Source organism: Amblyomma mixtum, chromosome 3, assembly GCF_055824585.1.
Source record: "Amblyomma mixtum isolate Tamu chromosome 3, ASM5582458v1, whole genome shotgun sequence".
Classification (NCBI taxonomy): Eukaryota; Metazoa; Arthropoda; class Arachnida; order Ixodida; family Ixodidae; genus Amblyomma; species Amblyomma mixtum.
Window position 1 is genome coordinate 347,760,152 of NC_143014.1, and position 22,356 is coordinate 347,782,507.

The 22,356-nt window shown below is 45.1% G+C and overlaps 1 protein-coding gene across 10 annotated transcripts in view; it reads right to left on the reverse strand.

The window, feature by feature from the left end:
• The window catches only part of LOC149356282 (uncharacterized), a 104,546-nt gene that overhangs the window by 64,006 nt on the left and 18,184 nt on the right, over window positions 1-22,356 (reverse strand). For 6 of the 10 annotated variants that reach the window (XM_089584155.1, XM_089584152.1, XM_089584151.1 and 3 more), the window contains 2 exons: window positions 17,799-17,969; window positions 12,059-12,164 (listed from right to left, as the gene is read on the reverse strand). In XM_089584155.1, the coding sequence (XP_089440281.1) occupies window positions 12,059-12,164; window positions 17,799-17,969 (277 nt within the window). The remainder of the gene's footprint in view (window positions 1-12,058; window positions 12,165-17,798; window positions 17,970-22,356) is intronic. The other 4 variants (XM_089584160.1, XM_089584161.1, XM_089584156.1 and 1 more) reach the window with 2 other exon arrangements.

A 22,356-nucleotide genomic window follows, 5' to 3' on the forward strand; every position in this document is an offset into this window, starting at 1 on the left:
TTCACTTTTTCAGCCTTCCGAAAACGTCATTATACCAAACATGCTTGCAGTCAGCGTATCATACAGACTGTTGTATTGACATCATCATCAGCCTACGCCCACTGCAGGAAAAACGCCTCTCCCTACTTTTCAAATAAACCTGCCCTGTGCCATCTGTGGCCACCCTATCCCCGCAGACTTCAAATCATCCACACACTTAACTTTCTGCCGCCTCCTGTTACGCTTGCCTGCTTTTGGAATTTTGTCCGTTACTTCAAACGACCATTGATCAGATCATTTTGCCTTCGCACTAAATACCCTGCCCAAGCCAATTTCATCTTGACTTCGGCCGGGGTGTCATTAACTCGCTTTTGTTGCTTGATCCACTCTGCTTTCTTCCTGTTCCTTAACGTGACGCCAATCATTTTCCTTTCCATAGCTTGCTGCACTGTCCTCAGTTTAAAATGAACCCATTTGGTCAGCCACCGCAATTCTGCCCAATGGGTGAGTAGCAGAAGCATGTTCCATTTATCTTCTTTATTAACAAAGATACTTTCTAATTAAGGGGGGACAGGGGGCTCCAGGGCCCGAAAATCGCAAAAAAAAATTATTTTTTGAAAATAGCATTTCAAAATCTACAGTCGGTCTTCTACATATCTACGAATTTATTCATTGCCCGAGTCAGTATTTTTTCTGTAATTCCATTTTACAAAGAGCAATCGAGCTGAATTCGTGCATCAAGTTGTGCAAAAACGGCGTTTTTGAAAAAAAGCGCAGCGTCCGTTTCGCAGCCGTGAGCGACTCCATCTTGGTCTCATATCAAAGAGCGATTTCTCGTTTTTAATTTCCCACCGTGTTGCCTGCTTTTTGCGCATTGGTTGATGAGAAATGTGGCCCCAAAACAGAGTCACAGCGCGCGCTTCCATTCGTTGCTGAGCCCACGTGACTAAAATCAGCTCCTCTGATTGGTGGATCTCGGCCCATATCGTATGCTAGGAGCACCAGACCACAAGCGAGGCGCCAATCTGTCAGATCAGCGTTGGCACCGAAAGTTTCTGGACGATGTCGCAGCCACGGGTCAAATTTTGTACGAATAATTAAAGTATACAATGTTGGGAACAGATTTCCCAATTTCTGCTCAATAATTTTATTGTGCACACTAAATAAAACTGCTCGTCAACCAGTCTTCCCTACACTGAACTTGAGGAGGCTCTAAAACAGCTAATAGAGGATTAATCGAAAAAGTACTTCCTATATTGTATTGCTTGTACTGTAGACTATCTAGCCACACATTAAAAAGTGTTTTCTGATCAGTGGTTTTTTTTCTATTGTTCTTGCAAACAAAGGACTGAAAATGTATATCTTGACAACCAATTGACATATATGAAAAATAACTACATATTTGAAATCAGCATAAAAAACTGATCAACAGTGCAAAGTTTTATTGCATTTAGTCCAAAAATAAAGAAAAAAGTTTTTTAAGACCCCTGTCCCCCCCTAAAGACGTGCTCCACCACAAGTTACACATTTCCACTACAACGAGTACATATTGGGTTAAGGCGGTGGTACCACGCTAGCGGCGGTCAGCAGCCGTTTTTCGTCATGTTTGTGTGAGCGGTGTGGCTCATCCGTTTGCGCTAGAAAAATGATATTGAGCGCATTGTAAAGATAATTGTATCTTCTTTGCGATGGTATGTGTCGCTAAAAGCTATTCACGTTAGTATAATAGCAGTGAGCAAAAGAGCGAGGGGCATAAAACGATATTTTTGCTCGACTTGCCTGCGTTTGCCTTGCTGTTTACGAAAACTACTGCTCCGAAAAGAAAACTGCTTCTGGAGCTTTTAGATGAAGTGTGACTCGAGAACCTCACAGGCAAGTTATTGAGTTATATTGGGTAGTTATTTAGAACTGGTGCCATAAATAAGTGTGAAATTTAAAAGAATGACGCATTAATAACTCCTAGTCCAATTCATAAATCACAAACATATTTAGCAGGATTGTAGATAGTACCCATGTTGTTAATTCTTGAAAATTTCATTGAGTTACATGTCATAATTTTTTAGTTTTCATTGTTCAAAGTTGGTCGTAACCTAGAAACTGCGCTTTTTTTTATCTGAGTTTTAGAAACAAGTAAACGTCATATAGGGAACAAATTCGGCACACGAAATATTTAGGAAATATTCCAGATGCTCTCAAGGCAGAATTTCGCTATGACAAACAGAACGGTAGTACTGCGCCATTTTTTGGTGCGCCGTGACCTCCGCAAAATACATCCAGCGCGAAAGATCACTGTTATATTCCAGGCTTTTTTCACAGGAACTGAAGTCGCTGGTCTTAATACTACCAGTGATGTAAATTTTGGTATGATAAACGACTCATGTTAGCTCGCACTCGACCCTTTGTTGGTCGACGGGGCTGCTGCATTTGAATCTCGCAGGCGTTTTGACTCAACAATGGAGTTCCGCCGGTCAACGACAGTGGCGCTGTCAAACATTTTGAAGCAAGACTTACGAGACAGACGACTGACTTCGCTGAAACCTCTCCTGCCTTTCGGTCGTTTCTTCGGCTGCTCAGCAGGCTGTCATCGGCGTATCGTGCTGTTTTGCTTGTTGGTGTTTTTTTTACTGTGCTTTTGTATTTGTGTGCAGCGCCGTTTTTTATCACTTTATCTTGCCAGTTTATTTTTGTGTAAAAGTGTCAAATGGGGAATCGGCGGAAATACCTTCAGCGCAAAAGGTAGACGATGACAAAGCTTCGTGCGCGCATGGCTGATATCAGGGCCAAACGCAGGTGAGCCATTCGGACCACAATTTTGTTATTAGTATGTGCATTGAAGTCCCAACTGTACCTGTGTTGCGTGCGTGAGCTACCTCGTAGTGTGTGTTATCGAGTGCGGTTTTTCATGAACGCGTGTGCAAGATTACCAGTGTCACGGCACTGTGACATTTCGTAAGGCGAGAGCAGAAATCTGCTGCATAATAATTTGTTCCTTAGCTGGGGGCCTGTAGAAGTGGCTCTAAATTGGAGAGTTGAGGGGCTTGTGTTTAGAAATAAGCGATGACTTTTAAAAGTCACAGAGGGCATTGAGGGATATTTTATGTATATGACGACTCTCGTCCTGAGCATGCGCACGTCGCGGGCTGGATCCCAGATGTGGCAGATGGAATTTTTTTCTTCACTCCGCTCTGAAGTAAGTCTATAAACTGTTGGCATGTCTAAAAAATATACTACAGGTTATCAGGGCGATAAAATCACCTGCTGATTCTGCATTGCGCAAAACATTTCGCGTTTGCGTTTTGCATTCCTCCTGAGCTCGTTAGGAGCTCGCAGTGCGTGGAAGCGGCAGTTTGCGTTGTGGGGGGATGGACACCTTTCTATGCGAGTGGCATTTGGCAGCTTATGTGTAGATTATGATGAGAGAGGGGCAAAGCGTGATGAAAAATCGTACAAGCGCACTGCGAGCCGTAGCTACTGCAGATACTTTAGTACCGGTGATAAACTAGTTCTTAGCACTTTAAATTTTTTGCTGAGGAGGTTCAATTTTCTTCATTCATGCACCTAGCACGTGCCTATGATGCTGATTATCTTCTAGTTTCGTGCTAGGAGGCCGGTGCTTTCAAAGAAATATAATTGCGCTCGTGAAATTCACTGCATAACTGTGGCTAGAGAAATGTGCTAGTCAGTGCATGCTTCTGTTTCGTATTCACCGCAAGTAAATTTTTCTTCTCCTACGTCGCTGCAAGAATAAATTGTGAAGTACAATTTAGGGATGTCGAAGAAGCCCAACTTCTCATTTTTTATTGTCTGTAGTGTTGAAAAAGGGGCCAGAGAGCAAAACTTGTGATGAAAGTGATGGATGTTCAAGTGCCGCAGATGAAAACTGTGCTCTGTGCACTATCCAGTGTACTTCCTTTGACACAGTGAGAACCATGCCAACCATGTTATGAAGAAAAACAAGCAGTGTTTCATTGTTCCAGCAGCTTTGTATCACCCTGTATGGCGTAAGCAGAATATGTTTCTATCGTGCTCAGCAGGCTTTTATCCTAACATATTATCTGCTCTCATTGTTACAGTGGTAGCAAATGACTTAGATGTATGTAAGGACTTTTCAGTCCACTTGCTATGTTTATGCACATATTTTCTTTCCTTTTCCGTTACTGCCCTCACATTTTTGACACTAAGTCCATGGAAAGTAACTGCAATGGTTGAGCAGTAAAGAACAAGCTAATACCCGCTTTTGAGCACTGACATTTCCTGTCACTTCCTGGAAATAGACTCGCATATGACATTGGAATGGACTTGTTTGCTTGCAGGCAGCCACCATGATGTGCGGGGGAGTTGTGCAAGGCATCTGAACGTGCTTAGCAGATGTTGCAATAAAATGGTCCTGTTTTTATAAGGAACATGCGTTTGTCTTTTGAAAATGCACATCAATGGAAGCGAATGAAGCCTTCCGCTTCTGCCTCTACCAGTGGAAAAGTGCATGTGTGGACAGTGTGATTTCACTAGCATTGTAGGGAATGCAAAGCATGCCCCCAAAATTATATGTCAATCACACACTGCAAGAAAAAAAGAATGTACGGATAACATTCTTGAAAGGTATATGGGAGTGTAGCTGGTGATATGCGTGCGCACAATGCAGCAAAATCAATGCCAGCATCTCTTGCCATTGTTTGCACTGCATGAAATACCAGTACCTTCCCTCAGCGGCGTGCAAACCACGGATACCGAAATCGTTAGAAATGCAATTAGTTGTCAGTCTCGGCTACAGGGTATTATGATTCAAAACTAGCTCTCGTAAATGGCGCGGTTTCCGGAAGAGCTGCTCCGCAATAGTACAGCTACATTTGGTGCGAATGTCCCTGCACGAATGCGCGTGTAGTGTCTAGATAGGAGTAGGTGAGTTGCATAAATATGGAAGTCTGCTATGGTACGCTTGCTGCTCGCACCACTGGCACTTCCTCTATGTGCACGTGTCAACCTGCTCGCGGGTGGTCAAAAGGGGTGGTGTCCCTCATTGTTAGTCATGGCTGGAATGGATTCCACTCCGGTCAAGAATGGAGAAAATTGTGCTGCGGGCGTGTGGGGCAGCTCAGTGCATGCGAGTGAGAGGGGGAGCTTGCGGAGCGTAGTGTGTGTGTATGTGTGTGTGTGAGAGAGAGAGCGCGGTCGCCCTCTCCCTTAGTGCGCGCCTCACGTGTCAGGTCGCCGGCAACGCGAGGCTGCTGAAACTCTTTGCGGTTCTCCCCACTGGCTGTATCGCCTCGCGTAATGGAAATACAAGCAGGTGGGAAGGTATTCCCTCCTCTTCCCCTCTCTCTCTACCCTTTGTTTTCCCCCTCACTCTCATCTCGCTTTCCATTTCCTTCCCCCAGCCCCAGCTCAGGTGCTTCCAGACATGATAGCAGATGCCGGGGCTGGCAAGAATCCTTTTACCTTCCTTTTCATTTACAATAAAAGCCACTTACTACTACTACTCAGGATAGTTCCGTGAACAAGAGGGGCCGAGAGCTTCCGGTGAAATTTCTTGGAAACCAGTATGAAGTCCTTTGGCTGCGTGGTCTGTGGATGACATTGGTGAAAACATTTCGTCTAAGAGCTATTTTTCAGAAGATTTCGAAGCCATCTCACCAACACCATCAAGGACTTCAGGATAATTCAGCAAGGTTATGTGGGAAGCAGGTTTTACATCGCAAATTGTTTTTTGACCTGGTTTTTGACATAAAATGACGTTAGTGTCGATCCGGATTCACAAATTACAAGAAAGACTATAAATATTTTCAAAATGGTGCTTGTCTACCTGATAAACATTTACGACCAGATTTTCATTAGCGTGGTTACGAAAAAAACCTAATTGGTAGGGGCCGGAACTCTACATTTCACCAGATCTGACGAACGCTTCAGCCTCTTGCTCAGGGCGGTTCCTCATGCTTTGCATTGTCTTCGCATTCCGGCCTTGAAATAGCATTTGCCACAGCGCTTGCTTTTGTGTGCATGATCATGAAACGTGAAAAAAATCTGCCATAATTTACACAGACATCTATTTTCCTCAATATTTCATGAAATTCTAAGATATTACGGGAGTAGGCATTGCTCTGGCTGAATGTAACTTCTAAGTCAAAATGTTTGCTTGCACATGAATGAGCACATATAGCGATGGCTCTGCAAATAAAGTGTGCTCGCATGCGCGGTAATCTCTTGAGCTTCGCATATCTGTTTAGAGGCACTTTATTTTATGCTCACATAAAGATTGTGTTTATTATTATTAGCACAAAACGTAACAAAACCCCATTGTATTGGCCTCGAATTTCAAGTTGATTCACTTAGGACACACACTTCCCCATTGAGGTAACAGCGTTTTCACTGACAATCTGCTCCACTGAGTGCACGTGATCAATTAGCAATTTTCGCTCCTTCAAGGTGGCAGAAAAAAAAATGTTTTCACTATTTTCTGGGATACACATCTTAGGCTGTACATTTTTCTCACCTGAAAAAGAAAAAAAAAACGCGACTGCACATACAGATTTGCAGGCAGGCCAACACGTGCAAAGAAAACTGGCTTCGTTCAAGACCTAGCCCACAACCCTAGCAGCTACTTAGCAGACCTATTCGGACAATTATGAGGCACCGGCCGGATTCACTGGCGCCTGGAGCGCGCTCCTGCCACCCGGCCTAAGTCATTCAGCGCAAGCGTTTCCCCTCTTCTATCCTGTGAGGACCGGCGGGGCGTCTCGAATCGGGGTAGAAAGGTGGGGAAGGAGCCCTCGGGACCAACAACACAGGCTCAGAACCAAAAGTTGTCAATTTTGCCCACCGGGCCGCAACTTTTTGACGTCACGCTGCTTACAATAGGGAGGGGTTTCACAGTTCTGCGAAGCTGATGTTTTGCGAAGGCGATTGAAATGCGGCCGTTCCAATCCAAGCTTCTTCTGCAGCCAAGGCCAGGCTAGAAAGAGGAGACAGACCTGTGTGCCTCTGCTGCGGGGAGTATGTAGAAGTTGTCAGGGCGCACCCACCCTGGGCGCAGTGGGGTTTGTAATAAAAATCTTTAGAGCGGCACCCAACCCTTGCTCTCACCGGCGTGGTGAAGCGGTGCGTTGCGCGTTTCTTTCCAGGAACGACGCTTGCTAGGTCAACAACTGCGGGGGGTGGGGGGAATGTGCTGCCAGTCGCCTTTAGGCGCTCGCAGTTACATGCATGGTCCTGACAGTCACCAGACTCAAGCGACAAGACGCGGTCAGGTTCGCCAGCGTAGCCTTGTATAAAGTGCACCGGGGAAGGCGTGTCCACAGATGACTCACCCCTTTCATTTTTGGCTATTGAAGCCAGCACTGTCCGTTACTGCTCTGGAGACCACCTGAACCCACAATTATAAATGCATTTTCGCAGAAAATATTCAAGGGCGTTCAGGCAACTCTGCAAACGCGTTTCTGAAGAACGGCAGATTGGGCTACTTGGAGTTGATTCATAGGGGTTGAGTGGACTTGATCTATAGTGGTTCAACAGCCCTGCCAGACACTGATAGAGAAAGATGAGACACACAGAAGGAGCCTCCTTGTACGTCGTCTTTTTCTCTGTGAGTGTCTGGTGTCGCTGTTGAACCACTAACATAAAACGTGCTCCGCCTGGCGGCCGCTAGGAAGGTACGCTAATCGAAAACTTGGCATAATGCAATACAGTAAGCCGTTAGTACAGGTTCGAGTATCCGAACTGCTGACATGATAGTACCAACACAGCAGCTTTTTTTTTTCTCTGCGCTATTAGCCTCCCCGGTATGCCTGCTCGTGGATACAGCTGCGGACATATAACAAGACGAAAATAGCTACACACACACAAATACGCGAGACCTTGCGAGCCTTGCGCGAGTGCGTTTGTTGAGTCCATGTGGAGAAAGAAAACAAAGCAGTGTGCAGGGGCATTATTGTTAATTTCCCCTATCCCCCTAGCTGACAGAGTCCCATTATCTAAAAGCGACCGTCCACCCGGAAAGACGTGTAGTCGATTTTTTTTTTTCGGCAGCAGTGAAGAGAAACGAGGGCTGAGAGCCTACATGTTGCGCCGCCGGGGTGGGGGGTCTGTGTGCGCTGCAGGAAATCCAGAAATCTGAGTTTACCGTAGGAACTTCGTCCAGCGTACTTGTATATACGTGACGATAAAAAGTAATAATTTCTGAAAATGAAGTGGCATCATGTTTGAGTAGTAATTGCTACATTTTGATAGTTCTCAAATGCAATTTAGTGACTTTTCAAAAATGGTTTACCGTGTATGATGATTTTTGAAACCGTACCATTTTCCGTGTTTGAACGTGTTTGTGTGCGTGCGTGGGGGGATTTATACCCATGTCACACGGGCAACTTTAGTGATACTTTCACGAAGTGCACTCCCCATGAACGAATGGCACTTTCATTGCGTTGTCACATGGCAAAAAGAGGTGCTATTTGGAAATCATGATAGTGACGATCGGTGCTGCAGCACATTGTGAAAGTTAGTTTGTTTTCGCAAATACTTGGAAAATATTTCATAGCAGATGTAATTGCTTTCGCGTCTGATCGCATGCTGTTATCTAAGAAAGCATCACGAGCTGAGATTAGCAATATCTCTGCTACACGGGCGTTTCAAATACCTTCCAACCGAGTGTCATTCGAGTCGAATGTCACCTTGTGCAGCTGCACGAACTATTCAACGGCATTCGGCTGACATACATTCAAGTCAACGGAGCTCCGCGAAGGCATTCGAGACTACGCGAGTGTACTGATTTCAATGGGGCTACATCCTTTCAAATTTTAGCAGGTATTAGTGTGGAAAGATTCTTGTTGTGCTTAGCTCCACTGTTGTTTCTTTTGGAACAGACATGTTTGTTCAGAAAAATAGCATTTGCGTAGGATCTGGTGTTGCACCGGTGCTATGCAATATATTTTTATCTTCCATTGACCGTGCCTTAGCACCTTCTGCTGATGACGGCTCTGTCCTGCGAATATTTAGATATGTTGACGAGCTAACCGCACCTTGATGCATGCTAGCACTGTATAAGGAATCTTATCCCTGCTTAGACAACTAGGGAAAAGCCTTGCTTTTACACACCATGAAAAATATTGCGGCCAGGTATGGCGTGCCTGTTGTTTTCTCGGCCACGAGACAGCTCAGCGGTTTGTGCACACGTAATGGGCAAAGAAAAAAGCACCAGTGCGAAAAGAGGAATGGTGAATGCTTTGCGGATTGTGCAGTTGGTGTGGTATATGAAATTCCCAGCATGGGAGCACTCAAAATCGCTAGAAAAGGGAACTGGATCTAATTTACCTCTTCACTGCGCAGAGTGGAAATGTGAGCCGGCGCTTGACAGTATCATGGTTCTTGGCAGGAGTTGCGAATAAGACAGCGCGCGAGGTTCTTTGGGGCTTTTTTTTTTTGAACACGACAGACGAAATAAGTGTTACTGCAAAATTTGCAGTTGGACTGCAGTTGGACCCTTGAGGCCTCTTACTCAAGCACTTTTTTGAACGTACTATCACGATCAAAAGAAATGCGATCAGAGTGCAGGTCGAGCTGAGTCTTCAAAAGAGCAACTTTTGAGAAGGAAAACCGAGACTGCTCTACTCTCTTCCTCGATTTTTTTTTTCACATTCCCTCAAAATGCGGACTCACTCAACTCGACTTCTGTCGGGCTCATGTATCCACGGGACGAATGCCCTGTGTTGGCTGACGCTCTGACAACCGGTTCCGACGCGCTTGAGTTGCGCAGTTTCCACAGCTATTCTAAAAGATAATTTTTTTTTCAGCGAGAGAGCTACCGGGCGCTCCATGTTAGAAGTAGCACAGGGAACACTGTGAGTAGCTAGAGAGGAGGCGGCCAGAGATGATTATCCTAGGGTGAAGACACGATCTTGCACCCCTGCCTCGCGCTATGGCTCATCGGTTGAGAAGCACTGCCCTGAAACGCCGCCAAATATTTCGAATCGGCTCCTGGACAATGCAGACCACTGGGAGGCCAGATCTGCGAATTTCCGCTACCTATCGCCGAAATTCACTAATTGTGCAAGGATCGATTCGCCCCAGACCTCAGCGTGAGCACAAAATGTTTTCTTATGCTAGAGCAAACATAACGAAACCTAGCAGCAGAAGCGATTTCAGTTGAAAAGTGACGTGAAAGCAAAAGTCCACTGATTTTGCGGACATCAGCTAGAGGACTACCACGGTGCGTATAGCTCTGACTTCCCGCATTCCCCGGAATGGAGAAAAAATGAGCCTTTTACTATACAAATTTACTACACAAACAGTGCCAGTACAAAAAGATGGGAGGGGGGGGGGGGGTAGTGCAATATTCACATTCGATCGCTTATTTTCTAGACAGATGCTGCCGCACGCTCACATCCGTGTTCACAAGACAGCAGGGAATCAGAACTGTTGGAACTATCACAATTTCGTGCTGATCACTAACGATATCAGAAAAGCAGGAACGTTGCCTTGTGTAGCAACAAAATGCAGTTCCAATGAATGGATGGAAATGCTATGCGAAGGCCACAGTAGGGAGAAACTCGACGCGATTGTAATGAGTACTTATTAGCTCTTGCCAGCTATGTCCCGCAGTCTCCAGTCGAAGTTTCACAGCCAGTGTTTCCTTCTCGTTTTTCGAACCTTGGTGGTGGTAGTGGTTTATTTGACAATAAAAAAAGAACGAAAAGAATGTTGCCGGTGGCGCCCGTAAGCGCTTTCGGGATCTTTGTTATCATGCATTGATGCGAGGGCGGAAAAAAAAATTTAGCATTACTTGCAACGCATCTCAACGTCACAGACTGAAACACAAAAGAGTTTACCTCTCCCAAGCTATTATCGGGAACGGGTGGGAGATGAAGGGGGCTAACACACTGTGATCTTTCTTTCTTTTCCTCTCCGCAGCTACTGACCCAACGACTTGAACGCAATATGTTTGTACCTTTCTGATATGCCTTATTCTGCCCATTTTCTCTTATTTACTGTTACCATATCAGCTTTCTCTTAGAATTCTACATAACACTGGCAGTGTGTGAGTAAACAATAAAAACACTCGCCATGATTCGAAATCTCGGGTTGATGTTTCACTGCAGGTGTTTTTCCTGGAATTGCGAAATAAACATTTGCATGGCGAACGGGAATCAACAGCACAAAGTCTCACGCGACACCCGCAGCTGCGTAGCGTCACGCGCCTTTGACGGCAGAAAAGGCTTTGACAACACACATGGCAACCGCCCTTTGAAACCAAGAGGTCATCTACTAGTCCGCTGCATCCATTTCGACATCATCCATATTGTTTTACGAAAGCCATAGCCCATAGATGTCTTGTGGCCCTTTGTTATGGATGCCAGTGGAACCTACGAAGCTTTATTTTGTAATATTGGTTGCCGTGGCTGCCGCTGCTGGTCATCAAAATCTTGTTCAGGGTCGTGAGAAAAGAATAACTATAAAACAACGTGTACAACTCTCGAAAAAATGGAAACAAAACATGATTTCTGCAAATGTCAAAGATATAGAGACTTTCCGCATTCGAAATAGTGCCTCCTAAAAAAGAATCGCCAGGCACCATGGCAGGGCCACCAAGGGGTGCGTAGCGGCGAAAGAAGCAGTACGAGTGTGCCACGAGTGCGGTCGTCATTGTCGGGGCGTTTATCCCCCCTCCGTGACTAACCGCCTCCTTCTGCCACAATGCGAGGGAGAGGAGGTCAAGGTAACGCAGAGAGGAGGACCAGACCGTCTCGAGGAGCGCTTTTTCGCTTCCACGGACAAGTGGAGCCGCCCTGGTGGTTGAACTAACGTCTTGTCCAAGATGGCCGCCGTGGTACCCCCGCCTTAAAAAAGGGCGGGGGGGAACACGTCGAAATTCGGATGTCGAGAGCGATAAATAAAATTTCATCAAATTGAAACTTAGCCAGGAGACGCCTCACTGATAGCAACGCTACGCATGAATGGATGGATGACGAAAGGTATCGCGGATAATTAATGGCCCCTTTGAAGCGCGGTATATGGGACAGCATAGAGCTATAGTATCTCTACGCTTTTCTCTTAGATTCCACGGTTATAACTGATAAAGTAACGAATATCTCCTTACTTGCGTATTCCTCCAGCGGAGGAAACGGCCGCGTGTGACGGCATGGCGGCAAGTACGGTGTCCTTAAGGGTAGTATCCATGCGCTCCTGCAGACGACGAAGGGGACCTGTAAGGTTGATATGCACCACATAAGGTGCAGGCAGCGCCGCGATGCTGCAGCCGTCAACACCTTTACGAACCGCGATGCGCCTCACAGACGACAGAGCAGCTATACAAGGGGGGCGTGAACTGCTTCTGGCTTTCGTTTCGTATATTAAGCGGCGTGGGTTGGACAATATTATTCACGGAAAAAATATAGCGCACTCAAGAAAACAGACAAGGAACACTGAACAACACAGGCGCTTACTCACAACTGGGCGTTTATTCCAAAAGCGCCGAAAAAAAAGAAAGAAAAAAAAACCACAAAGAGAAACAAAGGCCACCACGCAGGTGCACAGGATGAGAGTAACACAGGCGCGTCTAGGTAAGGAAACTACTTTTCATGCAGGACCACCATTGGGTCAGCAACACGTGTGTTCTCATTCTGACGGATATGATAGGCCTCGGAGACATCTAGTCAGTTGATTTGGGTGCCGGAACAAGATCGTGGTTTTATCAAGCAAAGGCTCACAACCACTACATTTAGAACAGTGTTTAGCAAGACTAGAAGAAGGCGGCCTTTTCAAGGACAAAGAGTGCTCTCGCAAACGTATATTAAGGCAACGGCCAGTTTGACCAATGTAGGTCCCCCCGCACTTATTTTTCTCGCCCTTGCTAATATACGTCGTTTTGTATCGAAATGTGCACGCACAGGATCGTACATTCTTAATGTGAACACGCGAGCGTGTGGCAACGCTTCCGCAGACTTCCGGTAAATCTGCACGTTAAACCAAAGTAGCACATGCGCACAGCAACATCCAGCTGTGTCTCGCATCGTCTGCTATGGATAAGTTTCCACAGCACCGATAATCTTCTCTTCCTGCCACCAGATTTGGAAGCTTCATGGCTGGCCCTGACTGACGTTCTCGGCACTCAAATCGCATCTCTGTTCCCTGTGTATCGGCGTTCACTTCGTCGTTATTATGGGTGGCAAAATAAACTCCTGTGTAGTTGGCACAGCTTACTTCGGAAGTAACGTGAACGGACACTCAGAACAAACGGGAAACAACCATTTTTGCAACTCGTTGAAGCAACGTCTTGCACATGTATACGGATCTTAGACGAAAGCCCAGAGGCTTTGCAAGCCCACTGCTCTACGGCATTTTCTTGCAAAGCATAGTGTCTGATGTCATATTCCTACCAAGCCCGGTGGCACGGGCAAAAGGAACGCGCTACTCTGGAAACTTACCCAGTGACTATCTGCTTTAGACTCGACAGCATTCGCCTCAGCATGTGAGCGAACGAGGCAGACAACAGCAAGGGTCACATCCATGCCCCACTACGCATGCACCAGTTTGCTTCGTTATGTGGCCGCACTGGTTGCACTGGCTCTCTACGCAGCGTAGCTACACACTCGCGTGTTCACCCTATAACAATACACGAGCCTGTAGGCGTGTGAAGCTTTCGACAATCAGGGTTACAAGCCAAAACAAGAAAGGAAAGAACTATCGCATGATATAGTTATGAGCACCGTTGAAGTCCACGATGTACATGACGGTCAAGCAGCCACGTGACCACACACGTGCGTGTTACTAAAATTCTCAAAATGGAATAGCCCTGAAAAGCAAATGCCTCCAAGTTCTCAATATAAATATGCACGCTTACATCAGGCAGTAAAAAGGTAATTAATGACTTTAAGCTAATTACTAAATTTATGCAGACAATTATTACCCCAATTTGTGTCCGCCTGGCCACATTACCAAGGAACAAAAGTGGCATTAGCATATGGCATTCCACATTTAAAAAAAAAATCAGTGAAGTCTAACTTTGAACACCCTGTATATAGCACAAGATATGAAAACACAAGCAGAAGACAGATGCTATCTTGCCCCCTGCAGTACTTTTCGTCCCAAACAATTACCAAATTACCAATACGCAAGAGCTCAGGCATGTACTCATTAGTTGAACGCTGCTAAGCGGTTCACTTTTTCAGCCTTCCGAAAACGTCATTATTCCAAACATGCTTGCAGTCAGCGTATCATACAGACTGTTGAAGTTGAAGTTGATGTTGAAGTTGATGTTTATTTCCTTTGTTACGAAGGAGGAGCCGGGACTAAAAGCTGTGGTGACAGCTTGACAAAGGGTCCCGGCTCCTTTACATTCCCGACAGTACAGGAGGAAGACGATGGCTATACTCATACATACGTATATACATATATAAAAAAAATATATCAGCAAGATGAATACATCACTCACTGCTGAAAAAAAAAATAAATCAGCATTTTACAGACCACTTATGTACATAATGTACTAACGAACACACAAAAAAAGGTAATGTCATAAATCATCACAAAAGAACACCGCAAATAAAAATTAAATAAAAATAATAAACGGCACTTGAAATTCAAGGAAAACAGTTTGTCCGGCAATATTCCAGAATTTCAAGTTTTGATTTGTTGGTTATATCAAAATTTTCTTGGATTAATTTGTTCAGCAGAGTTGGAAGGTTATAACATACGGATTCATTCACATAGTGGGCTCTTGGTGTTGGGGCAAACCAGGTTTCTCTATGTCTCGTGTCACGGCAGCTGGTGTTTTCTCTGAGTTGTGCAAGCAAAATGATGAGATTATTGGGGTGTTTTAATTGAGATTTATAATTTAATAGTAGTCTGTAAGTATAAAATGCGAATATGGGAAGAATTTCATACTTTGCAAAAAGACTAGTGGTAGAAGAAAATAATGGTACATTGGCAATACATCGCACTGCTTTTTTCTGAAGCAGATGTATCTTTCGAAGATTAGTTATGCCTGTTGTGCCCCAAACTATGTTACAATATTGAAGATGAGAAAGTACTAACGCATTGTAAAGCATGATTTTTACCTTTGTTGGAAAGATGTGTCTAAAACGCGCAAGTATACCCAGGGCTGAGGCAACTTTAGAAGGAATGTAATCTATGTGTGCATTCCAAGATAAATTGCTTGAAAAGGTTACTCCCAGTGTTTTTACAGACTCACGAGTTCAATAGGCTGATTATCGAATACGGCTTTGATAGGATGTGATATTTTCTTTCCCTTAGGACGGAATAACATAAGTTTTGTCTTTATCGGATTTATTCGCAGATAATTTCCTTCTGCCCATAAGCCGAGTTGAGTAAGTGCACTGTTTGTTTGTTTTTCAATGTCTGTTTCGGAAGTACCTGTGATAAAAAAAGATGTGTCATCAGCATATGATACTATATGAGCGCTACTTGTGCAGTGGAAAATATCATTTATGTAAATTAAAAACAGTAATGGCCCAAGTATGCTGCCTTGGGGCACTCCGCATGTTATAGAGAGGGTAGAAGAAGTTGCTCTGTTTACATCTACGTACTGAGCTCTGTATGATAAGTAGGATTCTAATAGATTTAGCACTATGCCACGTACACCATACCTATTTAATTTAAAAAGAAGAATATTATGATTAATGAGGTCAAATGCCTTAGAAAAATCGATATAAATACCAATGGCGAGTTTATTTTCTGTGAAAGACTTTATTATAATTTCTTTCTGTGTTAGAAGCGCCGTTTCAGTAGACCTGTGCTTCCTAAAGCCATGCTGGAAGTCAAGTAATAAGCGAGTGTCATCAAAATATGAGGTAATTCTGGTGTGCATTATTTTCTCAATACCTTTAGAAAGCATGTTGTATTGACATCATCATCAGCCTACACCCACTGCAGGAAAAACGCCTCTCCCTACTTTTCAAATAAACCTGTCCTGTGCCATCTGTGGCCACCCTATCCCCGCAGACTTCAAATCATCCACACACTTAACTTTCTGCCACCTCCTGTTACGCTTGCCTGCTTTTGGAATTTTGTCCGTTACTTCAAACGACCATTGATCAGATCATTTTGCCTTCGCACTAAATACCCTGCACAAGCCAATTTCATCTTGACTTCGGCCGGGGTGTCATTAACTCGCTTTTGTTGCTTGATCCACTCTGCTTTCTTCCTGTTCCTTAATGTGACGCCAATCATTTTCCTTTCCATAGCTTGCTGCGCTGTCCTCAGTTTAAAATGAACCCATTTCGTCAGCCACCGCAATTCTGCCCAATGGGTGAGTAGCGGAAGCATGTTCCATTTATCTTCTTTATTAACAATTGGATTGGATTGGAAAACGTTTATTGTCAGCACTGAGCCCAAGTGGGCATTATACTAGGTGGCTTCGAGCCCATGGCTCTTGGCGACCTTGTGAGCCCACTCAGTGGCCCGGACTTGCGTCAACGGGTCTGAGCTGGGCAGTATAGCCTCCCACCAAAGATACTTTCTAATTAAGGGGGGACACGGGTCTTCAGGGCCCGAAAATCCCAAAAAAAATTTATTTTTTGAAAATAGCATTTCAAAATCTACAGTCCGTCTTCTACATATCTACGAATTTATTCATTGCCTGAGTCAGTATTTTTTCTGTAATTCCATTTTACAAGGGGCAATCGAGCTGAATTCGTGCATCAAGTTGTGCAAAAACGGAGTTTTTGAAAAAAAGCGCAGCGTCCGTTTCGCAGCAATGAGCGACTCCATCTTGGTCTCATATCAAAGAGCGATTTCTCGTTTTTAATTTCCCACCGTGTTGCCTGCTTTCTGTGCATTGGTTGATGAGAAATGTGGCCCCAAAACAGAGTCACAGCGCACGCTTCCATTCGTTGCTGAGCCCACGTGACTAAAATCAGCTCCTCTGATTGGTGGATCTTGGCCCATATTGTATGCTAGGAGCACCAGACCACAAGCGAGGCGCCAATCTGTCAGATCAGCGTTGGCACCGAAAGTTTCTGGACGATGTCGCAGCCACGGGTCAAATTTTGTACGAATAATTAAAGTATACAATGTTGGGAACAGATTTCCCAATTTCTGCTCAATAATTTTATTGTGCACACTAATTAAAACTGCTCGTCAACCAGTCTTCCCTACACTGAACTTCAGGAGGCTGTAAAACAGCTAATAGAGGATTAATCGAAAAAGTACTTCCTATATTGTATTGCTTGTACTGTACACTATCTAGCCACACATTAAAAACTGTTTTCTGATCAGTGGTTTTTTTTCTATTGTTCTTGCAAACAAAGGACTGAAAATGTATATCTTGACAACCAATTGACATATATGAAAAATAACTACATATTTGAAATCAGCATAAAAACTGATTAACAGTGCAAAGTTTTATTGCATTTAGTCCAAAAATAAAGAAAAAAGTTTTAAGACCCCTGTCCCCCCCTAAAGACGTGCTCCACCACAAGTTACACATTTCCACTACGACGAGTACATATTGGGTTAAAAAAGAGCGGGGGTGGGGGGAACACGTCGAAATTCGGATGTCGAGAGCGATAAATAAAATTTCATCAAATTGAAACTTTGCCAGGAGACGCCTCACTGATAGCAACGCAACGCATCAATGGATGGATGACGAAAGGTATCGCGGATAATTAATGGCCGCTTTGAAGCGCGGCAGTTGAGACACCGCAGAGCTATAGTATCTTTACGCTTTTCTCTTCTTAGATTCCAAGGTTCTAACTAATAAAGTAATGAATATTTCCTTACTTGACAATAAGAGTAAAGTAAGTGAGTAGGTGCGAAAACATGCAAAGCTATGCCAAAATTCTTCTCGAAAGCACATGCCTCACGTAGTTAATACTTACTGTGCGGCGCAGGCGCTTGTAGTAGCGTCCATGCCGCTTCCTGGAGTAATCCTCCAAATGGAGGAAACGGCCACGGACAGCGGCATGGCGCTAAGTACGGTGTCCCTTTTGGGCTCGTATCCATGCGCTCCTTCTGCAGTCGACGCCGCTCGCTTCCTCGAGAAAGGGGACCTGCAAGGTTGATAAGCACCACATAAGCAGTCAGCGCCGTGATGCTGCAGCTGTCAACACTTTTACGAACCGCGATGCGCCTCACAGATGATAGAGGAGCAATACAAGGGGTGCGTGAACTGCTTCTGGCTGTCGTTTCGTATATTAAGTGGTGCAGGTTGGACAATATTATTCACCAAAAAAATATAGCGCACTCAAGATAACAGACAAGGAGCACTGAACAACACACGCGCTTACTCAGAACTGGGCGTTTATTCCAAAAGCGCCGAAAAGAAAGAGAGAAAGAAAAAACCACGAACAGAAACAAAGGCCACCACCCAGGTGCACAGGATGAGAGTAACGCAGGCGCGTCTAGGTAAGAAAACTACTTTTCATGCAGGACCCCCATTGGGTCAGCAACACGTGAGTGCTCATTCTTACGGATATGATGGGCCTCTAGACATCTAGACATCTAGTCTAGATGTCTAGATCTAGTCTGACTAGATAGACATCTAGTCAGTTGATTTGGGTGCCGGAACAAGATCGTGGTTTTATCAAGCAAAGGCTCACAACCACTACATTTGGAACAGTGTTTAGCAAGACTGGAAGAAGGCGGCCTTTTCAAGGACAAAAAGTGCTCTTGCAAACATATATTAAGACAACGGCCAGTTTGACCAGTGTAGGTCCGCGCACAATTATTCTTGTTTATTTTTCTCGACCTTTGTAATATACGTCATTTTGTATCGAAATGTGCACGGACAGGCTCGTACATTCTTAATGTGAACACGCGAGCGTGTGGCAACGCTTCCGCAGACTTCCGGTAAATCTGCACGTTAAACCAAAGTAGCGCATGCGCACAGCAACATCCAGCTGGTGTCTCGCATCGTCTGCTATGGATAAGTTTCCACAGCACCGATAATCTTCTCTTCCTGCCACCGGATTTGGAAGCTTCATGCCTGGCCCTGACTGACGTTCTCACCACTCAAATCGCATCTGTGTGCCCTGCGTATCGGCGTTCACTTCGTCGTTATTATAAGTGACAAAATAAACTTTTGCGCGTTTGGCACAGCCAAGCTCGGAAGTAACATGAACGGACACTCAGAACGAACTGGAAACAACAATTTTCGTCACTCGTTGAAGCAACGTCTTGCACATGTGTGCGGACCTTAGCCCAGAGGCTTTGGAAGCCCACCGCTCTACGGGATTTTCTTGCAAAGCATAATGTTTGAGTTATTGGTCAGCATATTTCTTCCAAGCCCAGCGGGGCGGGGAAAAGGAACGCGCTACTCTGGAAACTTATTCAGTGACTATCTGCTTTAGAACTCGACGGCACTCGCCTCGGCGCGTGAGCAAACGAGGCAGACAACAGCAAGGGTCACCTCCATGCCCCACTATGCATGCGCCAGTTTGCTTCGTTATGTGGCCGCACCGGTTGCACTGGCACTCTACAGAGCGCTGCGGTAGAGAAACATGGCACTGCTGCACGCTCGCGTGATCACCCTGTAAGAATACACGAGCCTGTGGGCGCCAGTGTTGCCACTGCTACTGATTTATCAGTAGATCTACTGATTTTTGAAAAATTTTACTGATTCAGTGATAACCTCATCAAATCTGCTGATTTTTGCCTTTTTCCTATACAAGGGAACAAAAACTACTACTTTTTCGTTCCACAGAGTATGTATTTCTAACTTTTCTTATTTTTAAGGTGACACATAGTAATGGTGATACTGATGGCCAGGTTGCATTAGCCACTGCCGGTTCAACTGCTCACTCTACCCTGTGTGGTGCACGAACACAGCTTAGCACGAAGTCAAGTGTAGGATCCCGTCTTAACCTGATCCTGAAGCCACAGGCACTTCGAAGTGGGCGAAGCCACGAAGTGTAGAGAAGCCACTGCTCAACAGGATGGAAACATGGCGCAAAAACCTCCAAGATGAAGGCAACGAATAATTTCCACGTTGATTTTCTGAACTTAATCATTAACTGTATTGTGTGGTGTTCGGTGTCAGTGAACCGATTAAGAAATCTCTACAAGTCACTGCATGTGGTCATTATCTTTTCGATGTTCACTTCGTATTTTATTACCAGTGTATGAGATAACAACAGTTATTCTGTAAGACAATAAAAACTTTTCTTTCACTGGAGATACGAATGTAGTGAACTGTTGACTGAGGTACCGTGGTTCCCGTCGGCTGCGCTATGCTGCGCGGCGCCGGCGGCAGGGAGTTCCATGGCGGGGCACATGATGTCGCAACAATCGCTACCTTCTCTACCCCGTTGCTTTTGTTATTATGATAGTGACACTTGTCTTTTACCACCGTATGGCACCGTACTAAATAAATAGCTCTTACCGCGTAGAGAAAACACGCCCAAACAAGTGACTGCAACATATATGAAAATCTACTGATTTCTGCTGATTTTTAGCATCAAAATCTGCTACTAGTTTTGTGAACGCTGTGCGCGTGAAGCTTTCGACAATCAGGGTTACAAGCTAAAACAAGAAAGGAAAGAACTATCTCATTATATAGTTATGAAGGTTGTTATGATATAGTTATGAAGTCCACAAGGTACATGACGGTCAAGAAGCCACGTGACCACACACGTGCACTGCAGTTGAGCACCAAGGTGAATTGTCACCCGAAAAAAGATGCTCCACGGGAAGGTTATTCAGAATGGCTGCTAATATTCCAGTGCGGTGCAGTGAATCAGTTTTAATAAACTGACGTAAATGCCTCTAGGTTTTTCAGTTCCACAATTGTGGCACATGAGGGGGTCCCATCCTCTTCGTGTCCACTACATTTCAGGAAAGTTCCTGGTGCTCTTTGGCCATAAATTTCACCTCGGTGTTTATGCGCATATCTCTACCACTATTCTGGATGTACCTTAACCGTCGGTCTTAATTTTTATTGCGTAAATCCGCCATTTGATATAAACAAATAATATATAAATACCAGTTCATTTCCTTATTCCTAGCAGAGCTCGATATCGAGGTCCGTGTTCCGATGACATTCTACCTAAGCGGGCTCGCCGCAGTCTATAAAGATCCCTGGGTCATGAGCTCTGTTCAGGTAACACCTCCTTTATTTCATAGCCTGTGACGTCGCTCGCCCCACAGTGGGGGAGCTGTCGCTTCGTATACTCGTCCCGGGATGGCGCCACTTACGCGGAACGGTAACTTACGTCGCAGAGGGAGCGAGAGCTCATGGGAGCTGCTGGCATGACTGGAAAATGCGCTATCGACCGCCTTGCGAAGATAAAAATCAAATTGTTCGCTCATTTCCCGTGGTATGTCGCTAGTTACGGGGGCGCTCTCCCTCCCTTCCTACAAAGATGGAGGAAGTCAAAAGGCCAGCGAATGGGAGAGCGGAAGGTAGGGCAGAAGACGGTGTGATTTGGCGAAACTGGCAGATGTGGTCGGCATTTAAATCAATAAAGCGTTGCCTCAGGGTATAAGAACAAAAAAAAACTGATTGTGTAACTGTCAAAACTAGTCCAAATATAGCAAGTGAAAACAGTTGATCGATCAAGACAGGACAAGGCTATTCGCGCTTGTTCATTACATGACAGAAAACACCTTGAGGCAGTTCAGGATGCTTAGTCAATGCACTTAGGCACGAGAAATGAGGTGAAAATCGTAGTAAACTATCGGGCAAAAAACGTCGAGGCTCTCCACCCGTGAATGCCAAGATGCGATCTGGAGGGAAAAGAAATCGCCTCGCAAGGTCGAACGAGAATGTCGTATAGATGTGCCGCCGCGAGCAGACTAACACGAATGCACGAGCGCGTGGCTTAGACTGACCTTAGTGCCACTAAGCTTTGGTCGGTGGAACCGGGACCATTTCAGGGTGGATGACCAGCCGCCACAAATACACCCGAGCATGGCCTCCCAATGGACACAGAAACCGCTTGGGCATCCGGTGCTAAGCGGCACGAAAAGTCAGTCATGCCCTCAGGCATGCGTGTCTTTTCTGCGGACGGCGGCACACACGTATCCTCCCAACACTGATTCCCGATGCTCACACTTTCTGAAGGGTTCGTTTGCCTCTGATTGCGTGAAAGAGCCTTGTAGGACACATGCACTGCAACTGAACGAAGCGCAGCTTTGGATTTTCTGCTCAGTCGGGAACCGGAACACGGTTCCCTGAACTTCCGATTATGCTGTGACGACGGCCTGCAGTGACAGTTTTTTGTAGCGAAAGCTATACTAGGATAGCTAACACACAATTCCCTGTGAGCCTCCGAATGACCTTGAAATGACCTTGAGATAAGTAATATTTTTCCATTTGTCTTAATTACCATGTGTGATCTACCTTGGTGCTGCACCACCTGACCTTTGACCTTGACCTTTCAAGTTGTCATTAGAGAGTGGTAAGAAGCCACGTGGTAATCACGTGGTGTCACGTGATTC